This window comes from Neofelis nebulosa, chromosome 16, assembly GCF_028018385.1.
Source record: "Neofelis nebulosa isolate mNeoNeb1 chromosome 16, mNeoNeb1.pri, whole genome shotgun sequence".
NCBI classification, from domain to species: Eukaryota; Metazoa; Chordata; class Mammalia; order Carnivora; family Felidae; genus Neofelis; species Neofelis nebulosa.
Window position 1 is genome coordinate 34,976,626 of NC_080797.1, and position 23,950 is coordinate 35,000,575.

General features: G+C 45.0%; 1 protein-coding gene across 3 annotated transcripts in view; it reads left to right on the forward strand.

Annotated features, from left to right (window-relative positions):
- DNAJC7 (DnaJ heat shock protein family (Hsp40) member C7) overlaps positions 1–23,502 on the forward strand; it is a 29,108-nt gene extending 5,606 nt beyond the window's left edge. For 2 of the 3 annotated variants that reach the window (XM_058705447.1, XM_058705448.1), the window contains 13 exons: positions 5,995–6,083; positions 7,075–7,199; positions 7,670–7,783; positions 8,435–8,509; positions 12,807–12,925; positions 13,425–13,578; positions 14,117–14,281; positions 15,107–15,198; positions 18,276–18,349; positions 18,743–18,889; positions 19,353–19,505; positions 21,054–21,116; positions 21,558–23,502. In XM_058705447.1, the coding sequence (XP_058561430.1) occupies positions 5,995–6,083; positions 7,075–7,199; positions 7,670–7,783; positions 8,435–8,509; positions 12,807–12,925; positions 13,425–13,578; positions 14,117–14,281; positions 15,107–15,198; positions 18,276–18,349; positions 18,743–18,889; positions 19,353–19,505; positions 21,054–21,116; positions 21,558–21,595 (1,408 nt within the window). In that variant the 3' untranslated portion in view covers positions 21,596–23,502. Of the gene's footprint in view, positions 1–2,958; positions 3,093–5,994; positions 6,084–7,074; positions 7,200–7,669; positions 7,784–8,434; positions 8,510–12,806; positions 12,926–13,424; positions 13,579–14,116; positions 14,282–15,106; positions 15,199–18,275; positions 18,350–18,742; positions 18,890–19,352; positions 19,506–21,053; positions 21,117–21,557 lie in introns of those variants that run through there. The other variant, XM_058705449.1, reaches the window with a different exon arrangement.
- The last annotated feature ends 448 nt before the right edge of the window (positions 23,503–23,950 follow it).

Here is a 23,950-nt window from a genome sequence, read left to right on the forward strand (position 1 = left end):
CCCACTTTTACCAACTGGTAGCCATTGGACTGCCCACCCTCTGTTTTCGCTGGACCATTATGAAGCCTTTATTCACAATCAGCATATAGCACTTGCATTTAGCAAGCACTGAATCTGTGGAATTGTTCCAAGTCATATGTGGCTTCCACCTATAAAACTTGTCGCTTCATCCCTAGACTAGTTACAAAAGAAAGAACAGTTTACTCATTTGGTGAGATGGAATAAAAGTAAGGCTCCTGGGCTCTTTTTAGTTTATTGTCGTGGAGGTCAGAGAGAGTACAGCACGAAACAGGCCCATGACATGTCTTCGGGGACAAGAGGTCTTGGTCTGTGGGAAGGAGGAAGGAATTTCTACTCTGAGACTGGCCAAGATCCCGTAAATTCTAAAGGGTGGAGGACATTTCTAGATCAACGGGCAACTAGTAAACTTGACTGAAAAAAAGAAATGGGTGCAACAATCACAGAGTGAAGGTGACATTTTGGAATTAGTAATTATAAGATTGCATAAAGGTTGATTTATGGGCAATATAAAGTATTGTTAGTAGATATCTTTTTTTTTTTTTTTAATGTTTATTTATTTTGAAATAGAGTGCAAGTCGGGGAGTGGCAGAGACTGAGGGAGACAGAGAATCCGAAGCAGGTTCCAGGCTCCAAGCTGTTAACGCAGAGCCTGATACGGGACTCAAACCCACCAACTGTGAGGTCATGACCTGAGCACAAGTCAGATGTTTAACCAGACTGAGCCACCCAGGCGCCCCTAGATATCTTTTTTTTAAGATTCTTTCTGCCAATAAAATAGTCTCCAAAATCAAAGGCCCTGAAACACTCCTTTGCTCTAACAAAAGAAATCATCTTGTCCTGAGTTGTAATTTTAGCATTTAGATGTTTCTTCCACATTAAGAGTAGCAGAATACGTCAAGAAAATGCAAAAAAAAGAGGTGCAAAAAAAAAAAAAAAAGATTCAAGCTTCTGCATTTCTTTTGATTTAAACTATTATAAATGGTTTTTGGAGAACTGAATGTTATTAAAAGTATATTATTGTAGCCAAATACTTGAAATAGATAAAAGCAGTCTGGTATGTTTTTGTCATACAAAAATCAGATTAGTGTTTCCTAGGTTGCAAATATTACAGAATAGTGACCTATGTTAGTCTGTATTTTTCATGCACTGAGGTAATTAAATCTTAAAATGATACGGTACAAGTGATGAAGCATCTCATTCCTCTTTTAATAATTCACAAATACTGAAGCATGAAACAGTGCCAAAGAGAGCCAAGTCATTGAGGATGTTTTAAAAACTGCCACCTTGGGGCGCCTGGGTGGCGCAGTCGGTTAAGCGTCCGACTTCAGCCAGGTCACGATCTCGCGGTCCGTGAGTTCGAGCCCCGCGTCAGGCTCCGGGCTGATGGCTCGGAGCCTGGAGCCTGTTTCCGATTCTGTGTCTCCCTCTCTCTCTGCCCTTCCCCCGTTCATGCTCTGTCTCTCTCTGTCCCAAAAATAAATAAAAAATGTTGAAAAAAAAAAAAATTTAAAAAAAAAAAAAAAAAAAAAACTGCCACCCAGTGAATCCTGCATTAATGAAAGCGGATGAGTAAAATTCTCTGCATAACTCTTTCATTGCTAAAAGACAGACTAGTTTGCCTAAGGCAAAGATCTTATTTAAGTGTTCAAGTTGGAATATTTAGAGAGAAAATGAAGATTTTTGTAGAGCATCTAATTGGGGGTCATGTTGCAATGTCAGCTGCAGTGTTTTAAGGTATGTTTAATTTAGCTGAGCTGTAAATGTGCAAAGTTGACTGGTGATTGTAAGCCCTAGTTGTCTGACTTGATCACATAATGCTGAGCCCTACTAAGACCTGTGTGATACCAAATGATTCCCTTGGCCTTTTGTTGGAGTAATTAGCATCTGTGATGCTAAATTGGGAGAGAGAGTATAACTGCATGATCAGAGGACACACAGATTTTTCACACATGTGTAGTGTAGAAGAGCAGGTTATGAGGCTGCAGTTTGCTGAAGTTTGATGAAGTTATTTCCAAAAAATACATTTTAAAAAAGCAAAGCAGACTAAGAGCAGAATGTAGTCTGCTTATCTGTATGTTTGAGAGAAGGCCTGCCGGCCCTCTGGTGCGATCCTGTTGTTTGGGACCCTCCTTATAACCTCCAAAGAGGATAGAGAGTTTTGAAAATCTTTCAGTGGCTCTTTTCACAGGAATTTGTTGCTGGCTGTTAAAGAGAAAGGACTGGTTTGGTGGAGGCTAGAATCTTTCTTTCCCTGTGTGTCTCCTGGTGAGTCAGAGTGGCGAAGCTTATTCTGCTTAGAGATTGGGTGGGAAACTAGATAAATTAGTTTTAATCTAAAAACCTTGATGCCAGCTGACAGGATCTAGTGGGCAAGAAACACCAGACTGTTGGAGTTAGGGAATGTGTGCAGCTGCCTTGGATGCCTCTCCGGCTCTTCCTCTGCCGAAGGACATGTGATAGTATCACCATAACCACTTCAGGAGGCCAGGATCTTCCTTGGAAATGCTTTGAAAATCTGAAAAAGCACTAGAGATACAGTGTGGCTATTAATAGCTCCATCAGGTCAGTTAGGGCCAAGTCTATATTTTGATGTGATATTATATTTCAAGGTTTGATCTGAATTTCGTTTTGTGGCCTTAGAAAATAATTGGTAGCTTAATTAGTCCCTTTTGGAATCCTTTCCTCTTTTTGGTTAGTCCAGGTGAGCCTAATTAATCCTAATTCTTCTTTCTCAGTGCCCATGTGTTTTGGTAGGTACGTGTTGTAACCTCACTTTGTTACCCATCGACTCTGGCAGCGAGCGGTGTGACAGATACCAGTGCCAGATTGCCCTCAATTCCGGTGTTAACCAGCTCTTCTCCTTCTTTTCCAGTCCCACGCCTTTGACATCTCATCCTTCAGTCCCTTTGCTGTAAGGGCAACTTGAACAAGCTTCAGCCCTTTCTCAGACTCCCAGGGCAGGACTTGAATGGATTTGACCCTGGAATTGTTCCTGATGCAGCCTTGTTCAGTTCTTGCTGCTGCCATGCTGGATTCCAAAGATCCACTTTTTCCTCGACTGGTCTCACAGGGTCAGGCCCATTGGTTAAAGCTTGTCGCGTACTTGGTGGGGAGGTTCAAAATGGAGGAGGGACTCCACTTTGGGAGTTGGACCTGGAGGCAAAAAATAAGCCTTCAGCCTAAAAGCACTAAGTGCCCATTGTTTAGGCAGCTGTTAATCAACCATGTTTCTATGAAAATAAGTCCTTTTCATGAGGCAGTTGTGTGGGAATAGCTAATTCTGGCCTGATGCTGTGCAGTGTGAGGTTAAAAACATGGTAACTTGTCACAACACAATTCTTCTTGTTCTTTCTGCTGTGGGCTGACTCTACATTACTCGCTTTGTTTGCTCTAGAATGGAATCTACTCACCATTTACTAAAATGAAATGCATTTCTTGGGGGAGGCAAAGTCCAGTTCACTAGGTCTTGCATCTTAAAGAGAAAGGAGCCCTGCTCTCTGTGACTAATTGTTAGGAATGTCATTTAGCTTGTTTAGATCCAGATTGTAGTCCTGGAGTTGGATTTTACACGCTGTGGCTGTTTTATGTCTTAGTTTGAAGAAATTCACGCTCGGTGCCCATGTCTTGTTCCTAGCAAGACAGATTAATTTTTAAAGTCTTAGTTAGGCAATAGATAGAGATGAGCATTAGAGAGAAAGCTAAGCGTAGTAGATAGCTCAGCGCACAGGCTTTGAAATCTGACAGGTGTGGCTCCACATCCTGACCTTGGGCCAGTTTTTAACCTCTACCCCTTATTTTACTCCTATGAGAAATGGGAATAATGTGAAACACCTGATGGGAAGATAACATATGGAAAGTACCAGACTTCAGTAATTAATACTGACTTCCCACAGAAATCATCCTTTGCCTTTTTACTAAAAGCCAGTGCTGAACTTCCTTGTATCCATGGGTGTTAGTGTTTCAGGAAAGAAAGAGCACCTTTCTGTAGCTCTGCAGATTGCTTCACCTTTGACTAACAAGCTTTATACTGCTGATACAGTGTCTGTTCACGTGCCTGGATGCCTTTGGCTTTCCTCTAGGATTTGCGTATTCTTAGCCACTAGCCTAAAAGAGAAGGCTAGATCTTTTCAGGTACATCTTCAGTGTTTGCTTTGAATTTACCACTTCACGTCTTCACAGTGGTTTGACTCAGCTTCTGGCATCCAGGGTTGGGGAAACCCTTTCTTCAGATCTCTTGGCATGTCTGCTCTTAAAAGATAGGCTCCTCATAGTTTTTATAGTGCCTTGCTTAATTTATAGAGTTACAGGATGGTGTCTGCCATGTAGAAAGGTTGCAGTTGGTCCTGTAAATCTTGCAGCTGGGGGATCCTTCTTGAGGACTTAATAGCAGATGGCCTCTTTACAGCATTGTGACAGTTGGTGTAATAAAGTTATTCAAACAGATTCATGTCCATCACAGTTCAAATCTGTCAGCATTTGTAGATCATTCCCATTTTGTTTCTCCTTTCTTCTGGCAGCCTTTTCATGTTAGTAGGGCTTGCCAGAACAGTGATGGAGAAGAATAGAAAGGGAGAGGGCCTCAATCTAAAAGGAGAGCAGCTTTGCTACTTTGTAGTTTAAAATATGTAAATAAAAAAATCACAAATCTTCCCAATGCTGATGTCTGTAGAATCAAGCTGTAAACTCCCATACCATCACCAAAGTTAAGAACTAGGTACTTTTGTCCTTGCTTCCCTTGAACTGGGTTCTCTTGTGTGTGTGTAGAGGACAGAAAAAGAAACAGATTCTTCCTTATAGCAAAAATGCTCAGGTATTTAGTTATATTGCAGTAATCATTTTGGTAAAGAATTATCTTTGTCACTCAAAGATAATTGAGTCATTAGAATGATTTGGGGTATCTTTGATAGAGGTTAGTAGTTCTTTTGAAACATTGTTGGTCATGTCCTAATTCTAGTTCCTTGGTCTGGAGTATAATTCTCACATAACATTGTTCCTTTTGGAAAGAACAATTTGTCTAATGGTACAGCTTCAAAAAATGGATCTTGGAGTAGGGCAAAAATTCTGATACTACCCACTTGGTGGTTATACAAGGTACAGTAGGAACGGTATAGGGGGCAGTAAGAACCCACCCAGATGTGATAGGCAGAGTGTCAGTAGATGGGTACTTCTCAAAGCATATCCCCGGCAGGCTGTACCTCGTATGTCCCTGTTACCCACGTTCTTGGTCTCTGCTGTCACTCAACTCCGTCCTCCATCTTAAACATCAATATGCTCTGCTTTTAACTCCTTTGCCACCTGCTTTTGCTCTGCTTGTCCTTTCAGTGACAAATGCATGAGCCAGTTTTCAAGAGAACAGATCATTAGAACTCTAAAGATGTGACCCATTTCACATTAAGAAGTCATTGCCCCAGAATGGAATGATCTGTAACTGATTTTTTATGGTTGCTAAAGAGGCAGAAGTTGTGGCACAGTGGAAAGGAAATAAATAGAAAAATTCTGGGGCTCCTGGCTGGCTCTGTTGGAGGAACATGCAACTCTTTATCTCGGGATCACGAATTAAGGCTCCATGTTGGGTGTAGAGATTACTTAGGTAGGTAGGTAGGTAGGTAGGTAGGTAGATAGATAGATAGATAGATAGATAGATAGATAGATAGATAGATAAACTTTAAAAAATTTTTTAGTTTCTGTGAGAGGATGTCTAAATTTGCCTGTTGTATGGGGTGTGACTGTAGGCCAGAATAGTGAGGAAAGGCAGGCAACACAAGAGAGGTTTTCTTCATTTAGTTTAAACGTATCTGACCAAAAAAAGCCCCCCCAAAAAACAGCATCGAACAAATCTATAAATTCCTTCAAGTATCGCACTAACTTTCAGCTCAATATGCCCAGAGCTGTAGACCAAAGATTGCTCCCATGAGATTACAGAGGTTACTCCCTGTGTAAAATAACGTGCCCTTCTTTCTCTTTCCTTTTCAGGGAAGCAGAGTCTTTCAAGGAACAAGGAAATGCATACTATGCCAAGAAAGATTACAATGAAGCTTATAACTATTATACAAAAGCCATAGGTGAGAAGGACCTACTGCCTATGCTGAAAGATAAATTTGCTGAATACCATTATAAGTAGCCCCTCTCGAAGAAGTAGCCTTTGGCGTAGTGGGTTCATAACTGTTATGAACTCTTTTGGACTTAATGGCATGTGAACTCTTTTGGACTTAATGGCTTCATGAGGGATGACACTTTCTAGCTCAAATGGGTAGTTTAAAGGCAATTCCAGAAATTCTAGATCTAATGGCAAAAAGATAACCGCCTAAATGCATCTCAGCCATTTCCAGTTCATTTAACTATCTTAGAAAATGGCCCTTGTAGATATTATCAAGCCTTAACTACTTCCGTGCTCAATTTGCCAGCATATTTTAATCCCATGTCAGCATGTTTTTCACCTAACTTGCTTACAGGTTCTCTACCCCTAATTCAACAAATGCAAATTCATTTTCATGTCTTATTACATAAAATACAATTCATTAAGAAGATGAAGGGGCGCCTGGGTGGCGCAGTCGGTTAAGCGTCCGACTTCAGCCAGGTCACGATCTCGCGGTCCGTGAGTTCGAGCCCCGCGTCAGGCTCTGGGCTGATGGCTCGGAGCCTGGAGCCTGTTTCCGATTCTGTGTCTCCCTCTCTCTCTGCCCCTCCCCCGTTCATGCTCTGTCTCTCTCTGTCCCAAAAATAAATAAAAAACGTTGAAAAAAAAAAAAAATTAAAAAAAAAAAAAAGAAGATGAATATGCTGACATCTCCCATCTTTATCCTGAAAAGATAGAGCACTTTAAAGCTAAGTGTAAATTATTTTTAAGCAACTTCCTTTTTCATTGGTTGCACCATTGCTGCTGTCCATTTGCACAAGTAGTCAAAAATTTGGCCATGGCCTTTTAAACAGAGTATGTCAGCATTCCTGTTAGAGTTTGATTGCCTTAATACAGTTCTGAGGGAGATGGCCCCGCAGTTTTTGAGGCAGTGACTTGGCTAAGCTGTATTTTACTTTCTTCTGCCCTTCCTGTAGATATGTGTCCTAAAAATGCTAGCTATTATGGGAATCGAGCAGCCACCTTGATGATGCTTGGAAAGTTCCGGGAAGCTCTTGGAGATGCACAGCAGTCCGTGAGGTTGGATGACAGTTTCGTCCGGGTACGTGATGTGACCACTCGGCTGGGGCAGGGGGGCAGCAGTTGGGGGGGATTGACTGGGGAGAAATGGTTGGGGAAGGATCAGCTGGGGAGGACCGGTTGTTTCAATTAAATTCTCTGTCCTAGAGCTTCTCAGTCTAGACACTGTAGACATTTGGGACCAGATCATTCTTTGTCATGGGGAGCTATCCTGTGCATTATATGATGTTTAGCAACATCCCTGGCCCTTAACCACTGGGTATAAGTAGCACCCCCCCACCCCACCCTGGCCCCAGTGGTGACAACCATAAATGTCTCTAACATTGCTAACCATCTAACCATGCCATGGAGGGCAGAATCTCCCTTGGTAAGAACCACTGCTCTGGCCATTTTCATCCCATGTCGGTTTTCTGTGGGTGTTTCTTGCTGCTGTTGATTGCTTTTTGCTTGGCCAATCATGCTCCTTTTCTTCCCTCTTTCTGTTTCTTCTAGGGACATCTACGAGAGGGTAAATGCCACCTATCTCTAGGGAATGCCATGGCGGCATGTCGTAGTTTCCAGAGAGCCCTAGAACTGGATCACAAAAATGCTCAGGCACAACAGGAGGTATGGTTCTGATCTTGTGTGTATGGAAAAAGACAATGTGGTATAGTGACCTGAAAGTCAGAACTGAGAGCTGGAAAAAAAGAACTGAGCTAGTTTCACTCCTGCCACCGGCCACACCTGGCTAACTGTAGGCAGTCTCATAGTCAGTCTGAGGCTTGATTTTTGTGTATGTAGACAGTTTTGAGTATGATTTATAGGTTTAGGAATCTGTGAAAATTGGAGGGTTTCTGAGACTCCTGGGGGGTGGGCAGATGCTGTAAGGAACTGATGTGAATGAAGTTGAAGAATCTGAGTAAATTCAAATCCTGATTAAATTGGTAGCAGCTAAAACATGTTTTAGTTCCGTTTCCATATATACCCTGTTTACCTCTGGTTGCATTTTAGTGAGAATCTGGAAACTTCTGCTCGACCTCTGACAATGCCTTGCCCTTGTTTTATATCTTTCAAGGCATGATTCTTGTATTCTTGACTTTAAGTTCAAACTGAGGGTGCAGGTTGGGCTTTACCCTTTTAGCTGCATCTTCACCAACTTGATTTGTAAAGTCTGTGGTTCTGATTTTCTTGAACTAATAATTCATCAAAGCCTTAATTTTTGTGTTTGTTGAAACTATAACTTCATTAAAACTTTCCTTATCTGATTTTCTGGTATAGTTCAAGAATGCTAATGCAGTCATAGAATATGAGAAAATAGCAGAAACGGATTTTGAGAAGCGGGATTTTCGGAAGGTAAAGTATAACTATGGGGAGATCTCACCTACCCTTTGTCACAAGGTTTCGTGTGTGTGTGCGTGTGTGTGTGTGTGTGTGTGTGTGTGTGTGTGTGTGTGTGGTATAGTACACAAGATCCAGAATAATAAGTTACCACTTTATTTTGACTTTTTTTTCTTTTTTTTTCTCTCTCTTTTAAAGACTGTTTTTTTAAGAGCAGTTTTAGGTTCACGGCAAAATTGAGAGGAAGGTAAAAAGAGTTCTCCTATGCCCTCTACCCCCCCTCCCCGCATACATAGCCTCCCCCATTATCAACATTCCCCCACCAGAAGTACGTTTGTTACAGTCACATTTTTGACAGTTGTGAATAGAGCTGCTCTGAACATCTGTGTGCAGGTTTTTGTGTGGGCATAAGTTTTCACCCCTTTTGGGTAAATACTAAGAAGTGCAGTTGCTGGATCGTATGGTAGAAGTATGTTAAGTTTGCAAGAAACCACCCAAATGGCTGTACCATTTTGTATTCCCGCCAGCAATGAGTGAGAGTTCCTGTTGCTCCACATCATCACCAGCATCTAAAAATTTTTTGGGCCAAGGTACTTATTTTCTTAATAATATTTGGCTTTATGATGAAAAGCAGTAATAGTTTACTTGAGTTTGTTCCTGGTTTTGATATAAGATGGTAGCCTAAAAGTGTGCTGCTAATAGAGGAAACACTGGTTGGAATTAAATATTTTGTTTGGATAATCCATTTTTACTTAAACAATGGGAGCTAGCTCTAACTCTTGCTTTATGTGAACTGGATGCAGCTGTAACTAAAAAGGAGAGGCTCCTTTTAGATTCTTGAACAGTGTATGTAACCTGTCATCAGTACCATTTTGATATTAGGCTTTTTTGCTTTTTAAGTTTTTATTTAGAGAGAAAGCGTGAGTGGGGGAGAGGCAGAGAGAAAGACTCCCTAACAGGCTCCGCACTGTCAGCGCAGAGCCCAGTGTGGGGTTCAAACCCACGAATTGTGAGACCATGACCTGAGCCAAAGCTGGACGGTTCACCGACTGAGCCACCCAGGGGCCCCATTGATGTTAAGCCTTTCTATGAAAACCCACTAGTCTCCTTTATGGGGCCGTGTGACAGTCCCATGAAAATTAACGTGCCAAAAAGATTGCCCTGTCTGAAAACATGCGAAGGGTATAAAAGTTTGAGATATCTTTCTAGATCTTGTGTATAGTTGTTATGCCTCATCTGTATAGTTCTGAATTCTCTTCTTTAGATGATATTTTGACGTAGCTTTCATTAGTTTCAAAAGGGACAGTGAATGGCTCCCAAAAAAGTTAAAAACCACTGATCAGGATCAGTTTTCAGGATCACTTAAAAGAGGTTTGTATTGTATCAGTTGAGTGGTCGACCCTTGATTTTGGCTCAGGTCATGACCTCGTGGTTGGTTTGAGCCCTGAGTCAGACTCTGTGCTAACATTGTAGAGCTTGCTTAGGATTCTCTCTCTCCCTCTCTGTCTCTCCCTCCCCTGCTTGTGCTCATGCTCTTTCTCAAAAATATAAAATAAACTTTAAAAATTAAAAAAAAAAAAGTTTGTATCATCCAGGGAACATGTGAGAATTTGCTCAGTGCTTTCTGTAAAAGGGACTCAATAAATGTTTGATAAAAGGATACAGTTAAGAATTATTCATAAGTCAAAAACTGTGCAGGTCTTTTATTTGGTAATAAATATTTCTGATTAGCTTATGCAGAGTCCCAGCATTAACTTATCAGCATCCCTCTTCTGTCCATTGGTTTTAATAACCACAGTGTCTTTGTAATAACCACAGTGATTCATAAGTTTTTTTTGTTGTGTGTGTGTGTGTGTAGTTGGAAAGCGATTCTGCCTTCTGTCATGTTTTCTGAGGTTTACATAGGCAAAAGCTTTGTCTCAAAAGGCAGTCTTTTGAGTTTCTTTTCTCTCTTGCCCACTCTGGAGCCAGAATCCCCAGTTTGTGACAGAATCCTCTGTTTGTGACATCCCAGCCCCCCCACTGTAGCTCATGGTGATGTCACAAATGAAGAATTATGATCCTGGCAGGGGAAGCAGATGAACTTGGAAGAAACAAAGATCTTCTTTGCCTGCAGCTGTCCCTGGTCGTGGGGAGATGGGGGTGGGAAGTGAGGCACTGAGCTTTAGCTCACACTCCACTGACCCGATGGGCAGAACCATCTCCGCACAGAGCGTTGCGAAGGCAGCAGGGTGTGGCTGCTTACATTTGACTGCTTCGCCTCCCCCCCAATTATTTTTCTGTCGAAGGGAGAAAAAGTCAGCACCATGACTCTACTCTACATCATATCTAAAACTTCATACAGTCCTGGGACTTCCAGGATAGTAACCCGTGCCCTGAAAGAGAGGCGCCCCACCACTGCTCTGAACCCTGCAAGGAGTCTTCCCAGTGGAGCAGAGCAGCTTGTGGGGTTTCCCTATTTCCACATATTTTCAAATTAAAATTTTTGAATAGGTGCCATTCATCGTTAAAAGAAGTGCAAACAGATACTCAGTGATAGGTATTCCCCCCGAACTTGATTTCCATCTGCCTAGTTCTCACCCACTAAAGTAACCACTGTTCTTGTTTCTTCTGTTCCTTTCCAGTTTAGTTGTACACATATAAGCAAAGAGAAGCATAGATTTCTAATTTTTTTTTTTTTGCATGAGAGGAAGGAAATAATGCTGTATACTGTTCTATACCTTGTTTTGTTTCCCCCCTCCCCCACTTAGTAGACCTTGAAGTCTTTATTAATATATGGAGAACGTCTTTATTGTATTTTAGAGGCATGTAGTATCCCATTATATGAATGTCTAACCAGTTGCCTGTTTGCTGGAATTAGTCCTATTTCTGCTTCTGAGTTTTCAGACTTCATCTCTTCCTGATCCCCAGGGCCAGATTCTGAGAGGAAATGGGTGTCCCTTAATTCCACATTTCTCCTTTGGGTCATTTATTACTGGACAAGATGGTGATTCAGCACGGATCTCCCAGGAATAGCAGCTAACCCAAAACTAAAAGCTCAGAGAACAAACTTCTGAAAAGAGAAAAAGGGTGAGGGCGGGGAGCACCAATTTCTGCTCAGGTCATGATCTCACAGTCCATGAGTTCGAGCCTCGCTTCGGGCTCTGTGCTGACAGCTCAGAACCTGGAGCCTGCTTCGGATTCTGTGTCTCCCTCTCTGCGCCTCCCTTGCTTGCGCTCTCTCTCTGTCTCAGAAATAAACAAACATTAAAAAAAAAAAAAACAGGGGGAGGCACCTGGGTGGCTCAGTTGGTTGAGCGTCCAACTTTGGCTCGGGTCCTGATTTCTTGGTTTGTGACTTCAAGCCCCACGTTGCGCTCTGTGCTGACAGCTCAGAGCCTGGAGCCTTCTTCAGATTCTGTGTCTCCCTCTCTCTTTGTTCCTCCCCTGCTCATGCTCTGTCTCTCTCAAAAATAAAGTTTAAAAAATTTTTTTAAAGAGAAAATGGGAATACATGGAGAGTCTTTATCAAGCTGAAAGATTGAAGTAATCCCAGCCACGTGCGTGTGTGAGAGAGAAAGAAACTTGCCTTTTAGTTTGTGTAGCAACATGTTGGGTACAGTACTCTGATTAAGTCTATTAGGACCATTTAAAATGCGCCATTTTATTGGTATATTCTGTACTAAGATAGAAGTGGAAGGGTGGCCACCAGGGTACTTAGTGAGACATGAGGCTCATGGCACAGGGAGGAAGGAACTGTGAGCCATTCTGATCATACAAGGAGTAATGAGTCTACATCAGGTTATTTGGGGTATCCTTGTCTTACATAATAGGCTAAACATGGTGAGTTAGGCAGAGTAGCAAATGAGTCTACATTAGCAGAATGTGATTCTGACCACAGTCACTGGATATGATTCAGTGTGGAGGCAGTTTAGCATGGTGATTACAGTTACAGGCTCTGGAGTCTCAGTGTGAGACCCAATCCTGTTTCTGTCACTTACTAGCTTTGTTCACCTTGAACACATTACTTTATTTCTGCGTTTTCATTTAGTTTCTCATTAACAAAATAAGGAACTTCATGAAATTACTGTATAAAATTGTTGTGAGCATTAAGTGGGTCAGTATATAAAGTACTTAATGTTTGCTGTCATCATTATCATTTGGATCACCTGCTCTCCTTGTTTCAGTGGTTTAATCAAATGACTTAGATATGTTCCTAAACTCTGATACCACTTTCCTTTGAATCTGTTTGTTGCCTGTGGCCAAACTAAAATGAAGATGTTTCTGTAGAGTCTAGAATGAAGAGAGTTATTTGCTTTCCTTCTCCCCATAGGTGGTTTTCTGCATGGACCGTGCCCTAGAATTTGCCCCTGCCTGCCATCGCTTCAAAATCCTCAAAGCAGAATGTTTAGCAATGCTAGGTCGTTATCCGGAAGCACAGTCTGTGGCCAGGTATGAAGTCGGGCCAGTTCGGCCTTGACGCACCAGATACCACTGGACAGGTGCCGTCTGGCAGCTCTCTACAGCAGGAGCTACCATATGTCCTGTAGGTAGGCCAGCTTGGGCTGATCAGTCCTTTGCAGGTCATATGGTCTCTGTTGCAACTGTTCACCTCTGCCACTATAGTGCAGATGTGGCCATCGATGATAGATAAGTGGATGATGTGGGTAGGTTTCAGTACAATTTTATTACATAAACAGTAGCAGGGAGGATTTGGTCCTGTGGGCTGTAATTTACCAACCACTGTTCTAATAAAGACTGAGATGCATGAAGTGTATTAGAGATAAATATAGGTGGTTTATTTGGGGAAGGTATTGGGATCTGTCTACCTTTGGATACTTCCATACTAGGCACATGGTCAGGAGAAAAACTGGCTATAGTAATCACAAATGTTAGCGATGGTGGAGAGATCCAAACCACAGCTGAGCATGTCCCTTTACGGCTATTGCAGTGACATTCTACGAATGGATTCTACCAACGCAGATGCTCTGTACGTACGAGGTCTTTGCCTTTATTATGAAGATTGTATTGAGAAGGCGGTTCAGTTTTTTGTACAGGCTCTCAGGATGGCTCCTGACCATGAGAAGGCCTGCGTGGCTTGCAGAGTAAGTTCTAGGCCCCACATCTGAGTAGGAAAGAAAGCTTCCTTTTTGAGCCTTTAAGAAAGTCACAAATAGAAGATTCTAGGACCACGTGAAATGTGAGCATGCTGGACATGCTTTTTCCACCTTGCCAGGATGCTTGGTCCTTTCCTTAGAAATTATTTCAGAACTACTTTTATTTGCCTAAAGGCAGATGTGATCATATATGATCCTCCTAATACTAGGTGTGTGTGTGTTTTTTTTTTTCTTCTCTCGGTAAAGAAAAAATAGTAATGCTTATTCTGGGAAGTGGAGGTAAACCCTGGGTGACACAGGTCTCATTGGTATTCTCTTGTAAATCTTGGTTTCCCCTGTCCACTCCGTAGGAAGCACCAGTGAACAGCAAATAGCCTAGGTGGTGGGGTTGGAGGGGAGGGGGATAAGGACCTGTAAGATGCTAAACAGCAGGGATCTGAGAAATTGAAAATAGACTCGGGCCTCTCTGTACGGTGGTCTGAGATTTCCTGGATGTGAACTAACCTCCCTTTGCTTTTCCCTGTAGAATGCCAAAGCACTTAAAGCAAAGAAAGAAGATGGGAATAAAGCATTTAAAGAAGGAAATTACAAGCTAGCCTATGAACTGTACACAGAAGCCCTGGGGATAGACCCTAACAATATAAAAACAAATGCTAAACTCTACTGTAATCGGGGTACGGTTAATTCCAAGGTAAGCACTCGGTCTGGGTCTTGGGGCCTACGGAGATATGTTTAAGGGGCATCAGAGAGGTCTTGGGGAGTCTGCTTAATAAGGACAAGCCACACGAAAGGAGAATAGTGGTTTTGGTTGAGATCTCAGCTTGTTAGGAACTTCCTTTTGAGAAGCAAGCTTTTACCTTTTTCCTAGAATTTCAGGGCACTTGAGGGACAGCTGGGAAGGATATTCCTATCTGGTCTTCCTCAAGATCCCTTCCTTCCACTAAGGGAATGGCTAGAGGCTTTGGGATAATTTTTTAAGCAAATATTGTTGCTGCTTTTTGCCAAAGCGAGTGATTGTGGCTTCCTTGGGAGTGATTTGGAGGAAATTAATGAAGCAGGCTTAGTTTTTTTGTCCAGCATGCTCAACTGAAAATGGTCTGAGCGCCCACTGCAGTGCTGCATACCATGAGAAACCAGAGCAAGCTCTTGCTCTTGTAGCGTTCCAGTGGTCAGAAATCAGTGATTCTTACTCCTGTAGTTAGCCTTTTGGAGAGTGGAGGGCAGGAACCACCCTTAAGTATTTCCATGTCGTGTTTGGGCACCACCCTGGAATGGCAGAGGTGGCTTATCCTTGCCCATAGGTGTGCCTGGCTTCCATCCCTTAGAAGAGAAACCAGGTTTGAAGCCAGTGTCCGTAGCCCTCCGAGATACTGGAGGGCTTTCTCAGTGACCAGAAATGAGTGTGACAGGGGCCTGGTATGACTGATCCTCTTAGAATTGTGAAGCCGTGCTCACAGCTTCTGGGCTCCCTCAGTCACCGAAGGTGTGAAGTATGACTGCTCTCTCTCTCCTGAAGCTTAGGAAACTAGATGGTGCAATAGAAGACTGCACAAATGCAGTGAAGCTCGATGACACTTATATAAAAGCCTACTTGAGAAGAGCTCAGTGGTAAGTGGTGCTGGAGGGTGAGGGGAAGAGGGAGTTGCTGCCGGCCTGCCAGGGGGATTGCATTATGGATGCTGAAGCAGCCCCAGGGATGTTGTGAGGTCATTTGGTCCTTCCCCCTGCCTCTAGGTGGGATTGTTCCAGCCCTAGACTCTCTTTATAGACCTCCAGCCGAGGAGATTGCACAGCTCCCTCAGTCTCCCATGCCTGTGTCTTACGCCCCTCACGGTCAGTAAGTTTCCTCTGATGCCTGACCCAAATTCCTTTTGTTAAAGTTTAAATCCATTTCCTTTGGAGATTGTATTTTGTATTGTACACTTTTGCTCTAACTTGGCACAGTGCTTGGCACACAGTAGGTGCTCACTTAATAAATGTTTTGTCGAATGAATGTATGTTGCTTCAAAGAGGAAGACAGAGACAGTTGAGAGTTCTGCTTCTCCTGTTTGTTCCGGGTTACAGAAGACAGAAAGGAGTTTAAGCTGGCTCAGCCTCCCAGCAGTATAAGGAAACCCTTTTTGAAATACCTCTGTGACTTGGAGACTTATGAGCCAGGATGTGCCTGCCTAGATCTAGTGCCCGGATTCACCTTCAGAATCGGGGTGCTCCCCAGCTTACATGTCCTTCTTACTCTTGGACCCACCAGACTCTTTTCTGCAGACAGGAACCTTAGCAAGGGCTAGGAGAGACCTCCCCCAAATCCATTTCTTCTTATTTCAGATTATTTCCCAGACAGAGAAGAACAATTCTATCTTAAAATTCCAGAAGGAAGACCTATTTGTTGTATACTAATTCTCCAGCATTCGTTCGTTCCGTTCCTTGTCCTGAAATGTCACATCCAAAGAAGTGGTGCTGCTACTGATGCCTGATGAGCCCTTCATTCTTCAAGCTCCTCAGTCTCATTGGTGCAGGGTGTGGCCTGCCTCCCTTTTAGTTTTCCCAAAATGATCCACTTTTTTTGAAAGCAGGAAAAGTGCTCCTGTATGTGGTGCTTTTTTTTTTTTCCAAGTGGATTTCTAAGTAGATGAGTAAGTCTATCAAACAGAAACGTACACAGAATTGTATTATAGATCCTGAAACTAGCTGTCTGTCATCTCATGTTTGCAAACTGCTGGCAGGCAAACATGGAAGCTTTGGAAGACAGCAGGTACCCTATGATCCAGCTAAAGACTAATGTTAACAGATCCAGAATGCTATGTGCACGTTTACTGTGATGTTATCTGAAAGAGCAAACAAGGAGAATCCCCTAAGCGTCTAGTGGGGCGGGGGTGGCTATATATATGACACTGTGTCAACTCAGTGGATACTCTGCTGTGTTTGAACAGAGAATGGGGAGAGAATATTCTTGGTTTGTTAGCAAGATAAAGGGGTGGACAATTCTATCTTGATATGTGTTCAATAAAGAAAAATCAAATGGCTTTAATCAGACAACTGACAGCTTATCTTTGTGGTAGAAACAGAACTGTCCTCTGAGTGGCTCTGCCTTTGAGATCCCACCACGGGGCACAGCGTGCACTTTGGGGCACAGTTGGCCAAGAACTTGGCAAACAGTCCCCTCAAGCAGCTGGGACTGACATGAAGTAGTGGAGATTAGTTCAGGCCAAACCCTTACCAGAGTCCTGACTGCTACCTCAACTTATCCCTAAAGACGGGGAGATGCCAGATTTCTGCTACATCTCCCATCATGCATTGCAGTTTCCCATTTTCCCTAAAGCTCTACTTCTCTGCATTTTCTTCAACTTAAAAAAAATACTTTTTAAAAAATAGATGTATAGTTTTCATACAGTGTTGTAATGTTTCAGGTGTATGACAATAGAAAAAAAACTTAAATGGAAAGATGTCCTTGAATTTAAAAAACACATTAAGTAAAAATGTAAATCATTGTAATACAAGCTTGTTTAATACATTCCAAAAGGGCATTGAAAGTTCATTAAGGTTATTTATCTGACAGATCATTCTACACCTGGGACCATCAGCTTATATTACTCTTCATGCTGTAAATGGGTTCTCTGAGCTCCTGGTAACATTTGTGCCCAGTGTCCACAGGGCACTGGTTTTTGTCACCATTGTTTAATTAAAATTGTAAATCAAGATGTTGCCAGAAAATCAGAGATGCCTAAGAAGTTGGGCTCTGTCTTGCCAGCCACATCAGCAGCACCCCTCTGCTCCGGCCTCTAAGCCCACCGGGGCTCTGATGTTTGCAAAGATGGGATGTGTGGTGGCAGTGTAGTAAACTTGGTCTTTGTTGGGCAGCAGCTAGCTGTGCCGCACAGTCACTCCTGCTCCCCAGCCGATGGGGTCTGTCTCTGGAACTCCTACACAGTCTGTTTAATTGGTAGGCCAGTCTTGGCACCAGTGATCTCATCGGGACATGGAAAATGCCACTTTGCTTCTGTGGAAAAGAAGGTCTTAACAGGTCTGGCAATCAGCCTTTCAAGTTAGATTCCGCCCATCTTGGGGCAGCCCCCCCTCCCCTTTCTTCTACACTCCTGAAATAAAAGCAAGCCTGTGTTTAGAGTCTCCTTTTTCTCTCACTTACCTCCATCTCTCAGATTGATTAGTCTTAGTGGAGGCATTTGCCAGCAGCCACCATCTTGAACTTGATCCTTCTAGTGGCTCACTAATCCCACTTGTACTCTGGATTGGAGCTGGCCCTGCATGTTTATGGCACTGCAGGTTTCAAAGCTTTTCCATATTCACCACTCTCACTTCATGATCTTTTTCTCTTGCATTTTAATCCCAAGTAATCAGTCAAGTAGGAGCCTTCACATTGCCTTGTCCTGTGGCAATCCAGATGCCTTTTGGTGGCTCTGAAATCAGAAGGAACTTTCTCCCCTTAGTTGCTTTCTGCTCAAAGCAGAGTATCACTTTGCTGGTTGGGTGCAAGTGGCATGAGACCTGTCTCTTTTTACTTGAGGAACTGGTAGTTAATTTTTTCTCACAGCTAGCTTAAGGATTCCTGTTTCATGAAGCATCTCAACCGAAAGTGTGTGTCTCTTGCTTGAGCCGTGCCTCTTCTCCCAGAGTGATACTGAAGGTGATTGCTGTTTATGTTGATGGACCACCCTGTATTTCCTTTTCAGTTACATGGACACAGAACAGTATGAGGAAGCAGTGCGGGACTATGAAAAAGTGTATCAGACGGAGAAAACAAAAGGTAAAGGTGTTTGAGAGCCTGTTTCTCAGGGAAATGTGAGGTCTTACTCATAGGCCCTAAAACTAGACATAGGAGCAGTTTGATTCACGGATCAGGGACATACCTGGGGCTTACTTGATCACCAGCCAGGAAGAAATTAACAGAGACCCCAAGTGCAGGACAAGGCACTTATTTTCTGGCCCTATATCCTGTCGCTTTTACTTCCTTTTATGTGTAATGAGGCTGATGTGCAGAACTGAAGTATGAGTAGATTTGTTTTTTAATCTTCAGAAAGAAAACACCATAAAAGCACCTGGTATGTATGGTTAACAAGGCTTCTGACTGCAAGGCATCTGGGTTAGTAAGGGAAACCAGAGTCACATTTGTCCATTGACTCTAGATGTCTCCTTCCAGAACACAAACAGCTCCTAAAAAATGCACAGCTGGAACTGAAGAAGAGTAAGAGGAAAGATTACTACAAAATTCTGGGAGTGGACAAGAATGCCTCTGAGGATGAGATCAAAAAAGCTTACCGGAAACGGGCCTTGATGCACCATCCAGGTAGAGTGGGTGTGGGGAGGGGACTTGGTGGGAAGAACGAACCAGGACTCAGTCCAGAAAGTTCCCAGCTCTTGGGGCGCCTGGGTGGCTTAGTTGATGGGGCATCTGACTCTTGATTTCGGCTTAGGTTGTGATCTTGCGGTTCATGGAATCGAGCCCCGCCTCAAGCTCCAGTCTGACAGCACGGAGCCTGCTTAGGATTCTCTCTCTCCCCGCTCTGCCTCTACCCTGTGCTCACCTGCTCTCTCTTTCCCCCTCTCCCTCCCTTTTTCTCTGAAAATAAATAAACTTTTAAAAGGAAGAAAGTTTCTGGCCCTTCAGCTGATAGGTAATAAGGTGTTGCTAAGTTCCATACCCTCCAAATTTTGGAAGTACCACATTCTAAAATTGGACATAAAGTGGTCTTTCTCTTCAACTTTTATTTTCTTGTGACCCTGAGTTCTTCCTGTACTCCTCCCTTTAGATCGGCACAGTGGAGCCAGTGCCGAAGTTCAGAAGGAGGAGGAGAAAAAGTTCAAGGAAGTTGGAGAAGCTTTTACCATCCTCTCTGATCCCAAAAAAAAGACTCGCTATGACAGTGGACAGGACCTGGATGAGGAGGGCATGAATATGGGTGGTGAGTTGGTTGGGGCAGCCTGGGACGAACCTGACCAGTGTGGATCTTTAGAATTTTTCTTAAGACACTCCAACGGAGAGTCTGTCTAGTAGCTAGTGATGCATAGTGATTTGTAAGGCACACCCTAGATAAATACCTGTAACGTATGAGGCACTGTGATGGGTGCTGGAAATAACAAAGGTGAATCAAACAGGTTCCCTGTGCTCTCAGAACCCAGTCTAGGGCTTTGCAAACTGGCCCACAAGCCACTTCTGACCTCTGACCCCTGGATGTGAAATCCCAACAAGTATAGTCAAATGTAGTGGGTGCCCAGGGTGCAGAGGACATAAGCACTAGCAAGGGAAGGCTTGGAAGTGCAGAAATAATACCGTTGGGGAGCTGTAAGGGGCTGAATGTAGAAGAATAGAGGGTGTTTGAGGCAGGGGGTGCTAAGGCATGAAGCCCCAGAGTAGCTGGATCCCCCTGCAGGGGCTAGAGTAGGCAATATGGGTTTTTTTCCTGTTGGTTAGAAGCTCCCCCCACTGTTGAAGGATCCTAAGTAGGGGTAGGGGAACTATGAACCAGAGTTAGGTGGCAGAATATTTGTGGTGGCGGTGAGGAGAGGCGCTTTGGTGCGGTGAAGGGGGAGAGAATCGGAGGGCACAGTGGGAGGGCAGGGCTTGATTCATGTCTGTGTTGGAAGAGGGGAAGGATGAACTTGAGTGGCTTTGGACGGCTGACTGGATGGAGCCATTACCTGAGCTAGGGGGCCCAAGATGAGCAGATACAGAGAGGCAAGGAAGAATTTGCATCTGGATACAATGTGCCTGCTGGATCAACTGATGGAGATGCGTCCTCTGTGGACTTTAGCAACGGAGGCGCGGGTAGGGGCAGCAGACCTGCTGTGGCCTGGTGATGAGGGCACAGTACTGGAGTCAGGCAGGAGTTGGAATGTTCAGTTCTATTGCCTTCACTGGCCACGTGATCTTGAGCAAGTTACTTGAGCTCCTACCTGGTTTTGTTGAGTATAAACTGGGGATGATGTAAGGCATGCAGAGTACCGAGCACCACGACTGGCACCTAGTAGGTGCTTCATAAGCCATGGCGCTTTTTTTCTGGCATTTAGTCTAGACAGCATGGAATCAAACGAATACAATAAATCTTAGAATTTACTCTTACATTTAGTGTTCTTAGCACTGAAGTGATAGATTTTAGCCTTTTCAGTAGCAGCCCAGCATTATAGAGAGACAGTGTGAGGAAAGTCTTATGTAAGTACAAATGGCATCCCACTTGTTGTGAAGAAGATCCAGCAAAGTAGGTGGAGGTGAAGAAAGCTTTCCTTCAGGTTTGCGCTGGGAAGAAGAAGGGAACATGTCCCAGGAGTAGGATTAGGCATGGGGGGGTGGGGATACGTGTGCCCACCCCCATCAATGACTTTAGGGAAAGGAGGTGAGGGGTGTGTCTGGGAAAGCTTGGGGGCCCATCTGCCATGTCATCCTAAGTTCCTTTTCAGACAGGTCTAACTTGTTCACCTTTTGCCCCTTCCCTGTTTCTCACTTTGCTGCACAGATTTTGACGCAAACAATATCTTCAAGGCATTCTTTGGCGGTCCTGGGGGCTTCAGCTTTGAAGGTGGGTATGCCCGCTGCTCTTGGGAGCTTCCAGATCACAGGCCCATAATGCAGCTCCCCGCTATGGGAGAGTCAGGGGGGCCCTTAAGTAGAGGTGACAGAACCCCCACCCAGCAGGGTACCGATCCACACAGGTGCTGCTGAGGATGGTGGTAGGGAAGTTCCTGGGTGTACCATGCCTCGGGACCATTGGTGCCCCACCTCTGCAGGGCCAGGGAGGCGTTCACGCGGTCTAGTACCGGGGCCTCTCCAAGAGTGAAGGTTAGAAGCTGCACAGACAGCTGCTCACCTGCTCCCCTTATACCCCCAGGCCCAGGCTTGTTGATTGACTTGGCAGCTTTTCTGTTTGAACTTGAAGCAGCCCTCGAAGACTTTCCCGTCATCAGAGCAAAGTGATCTTCCCACACAGAGCCAACTAACAAGCCCTTCTTTTCCCTTACAGCATCTGGTCCAGGGAATTTCTTTTTTCAATTTGGCTAAGGAGAGGAAACCATCCAGAACCCAGAAAGTGGAGACTTGCTCAGTGTAACCTTGAACGTGGGCACAGTTCACCTCCTCCCTTCATCTCATCTCCCCATCCTTAGAGCAGTTTCGTTTTCTTAGTTGGATGCCCTGTGTCTGTGTGAGTGGGGGGAAGGAGAGGGAGCCAGCGCCGAAGACTGCGGGGAGGGGAGGGAGGCGGGGGGTGGACAGGGAGGCAGCTTGTGAATTTTTGTTTTACTGTTTAACTTTATTAAAAAAGAAAAAAAAATTAAGAGAATAAAATGTTTTGACCCTTTCTGGCACTTTGCTCTGGCAGCTGCTTTGTGTCACTCCAGACTCGGTGGGCCAGAGCTGAGCCCCCAGCACGGAGCTGGTGCTGGCATGGATTTCAGGCTCAGCAAGCTGCCCCACAGGGGATGTGGGCACCTAGGGCCTGATGGCAAGGGGATGCTGGCCGCCTCTCCCAAACCTGTTGAGCCATGTGAGTACCCAGCAGGCCCTGAGTATGTTGTTGGGCCCAGCCTGATGTCAGTCATGGGGAAGTTGAGTTCAGAGAACGGGTTTATTTGATGTAAGGGCCACCACAAATCACCAGAAGCTGTGTGTGTCCAGAGCTCACATGGAATGTGGCTGGGCTGACCCAGACCCCCTTGCTGTCCTATTGCCAGTGTAGGCTAAGGGAGCTGGGGACCAGGACAAAATCCTGGCCTCCCTGACCCCCAGGCCCATTCCAGGTGGGACGTGCAGCTCCTGGGGCACAGACGTTAAACTCACACGCTTAGAGACAGCATTCTTAGCATGTACTCCTCACTTTCTCCACTGGTGTCCCTTTCTGTGTGGGAGGCAAACTGGGGAAGGAAATAGTGGTCAGGGTCCTGCTATCCGGGTCAAGTTTAGTGTTTGTTGCAAGTAATCTTTCTAGGAGTTCCAGGCAGAGACACTTGAGACTTTGGCTGAAGCTTAGACTTCTGGCGCTTCGGTAGTAGCGATGGCTGGGGAAAGACTGTGGACCAAACAGGTAACTTACGTTTCTCTTCCTTCTGAGCCCCTGCCCCTTTCCAGTCTTCCCGCTTTGTCGCCGAGGCCATGGTGACAGGACGCCCGAGGTAGGCCTGAGAAGCTCCTACTGGCCTGTACAAAACTCCTCAGTGTCAGGTGTTGCCTTGTGTTTAAGGGTGGCCCGTCCCTAGAGGACTGAAGGACCCAGACTAGGGACCGTGGGTCTTGCTGGGAAGGCCCTCTCCTTGCTTTGGGCTGGCATACCTGTGGGCCCACTGCTGCAGTCAGTGGGGGAGACAGGCTCCACTCCATGTCCCTCAGACCCAGGCAGCCCCCGCTTTCTGTGCCTAAGATCAGCCTCTCTCCGTTCTGCCTCCTCATGAAAGCCAACACTGTTCAGCTGCCCAGCCTCACCACAGCTGTGCCCGGCCAGCAGAGGGGAGACAGGACCGATGGCCCCACGCTGCGGGACAAAGCCAGTCCTGATACGCCAACCCCGGCCCCAGGGAGGCCCGAGCTGGGCACAGAAGGGGTGAGAGAGACTGCACGCGGCCAGGATTAACACGGTTTATTTCACTGTCAGTCTTACAAGTCACTGAGGTTGGGCAAAGCCAGGATAGTAACTCGAGCACTTTCGTCCAGTAACAACTCAATGAGCAAGGCCCTATTACTGAGCAGGGGGCAGCAGAGGGCACCCCAGGAACCGCAGCACAGGCACCGATGTTCCAAACCCCTTCCCGGAGGCACCAGGCAGGGCTTGGCCCTTAACAGCCAGGCGTCCACCCCACTGGCTCTTGGTCCCCACCAACTGACGCCCTTTGGAGGAGGCACACAGGCCTGCAGAGGCATTAAGGGGGCAAGTTGGGCTGGGCAGACGGCAAGATAGGAGCTTCCCCACCGAGGTACTTTCTCTGGCTTTGATCTCCCCATCCCCACAGCAGAGCCACACCGCTGGAAAGGATGACCAGCCCGTCCCCATCCCAGGAAGGGGGAAGCCCTGTGGCCATCCGGGAGTGGCTGTTGCTTACTGTTCTCTTTTCTCCCCTACTTATCCACCTGTTCCCTAGTTACAGTGTGGAGGAGGAGAGGACAGGCACTTAGGGCCAAAGGTGGGACGTACACCCCCTTTTTCTACTCTGGTAAAAAGCCCCAGACTTCCTGGGGCTGCAATGATTAAGATCCAGGGTCTAAGCCCAGGGATTCCCCCCCACCCCGAATCCATCGCCAGTCTCCCACAGCCGCAGTGACCGCCCTGTGGGTACCTGCAGCTCTGAGGTGACCTCCTCCACCCCGCTGGCCAGCTCTGGGCAGGGGAACCAGTAACAGGCAGCTGGGCTCGGGGTTGTGGCTGCA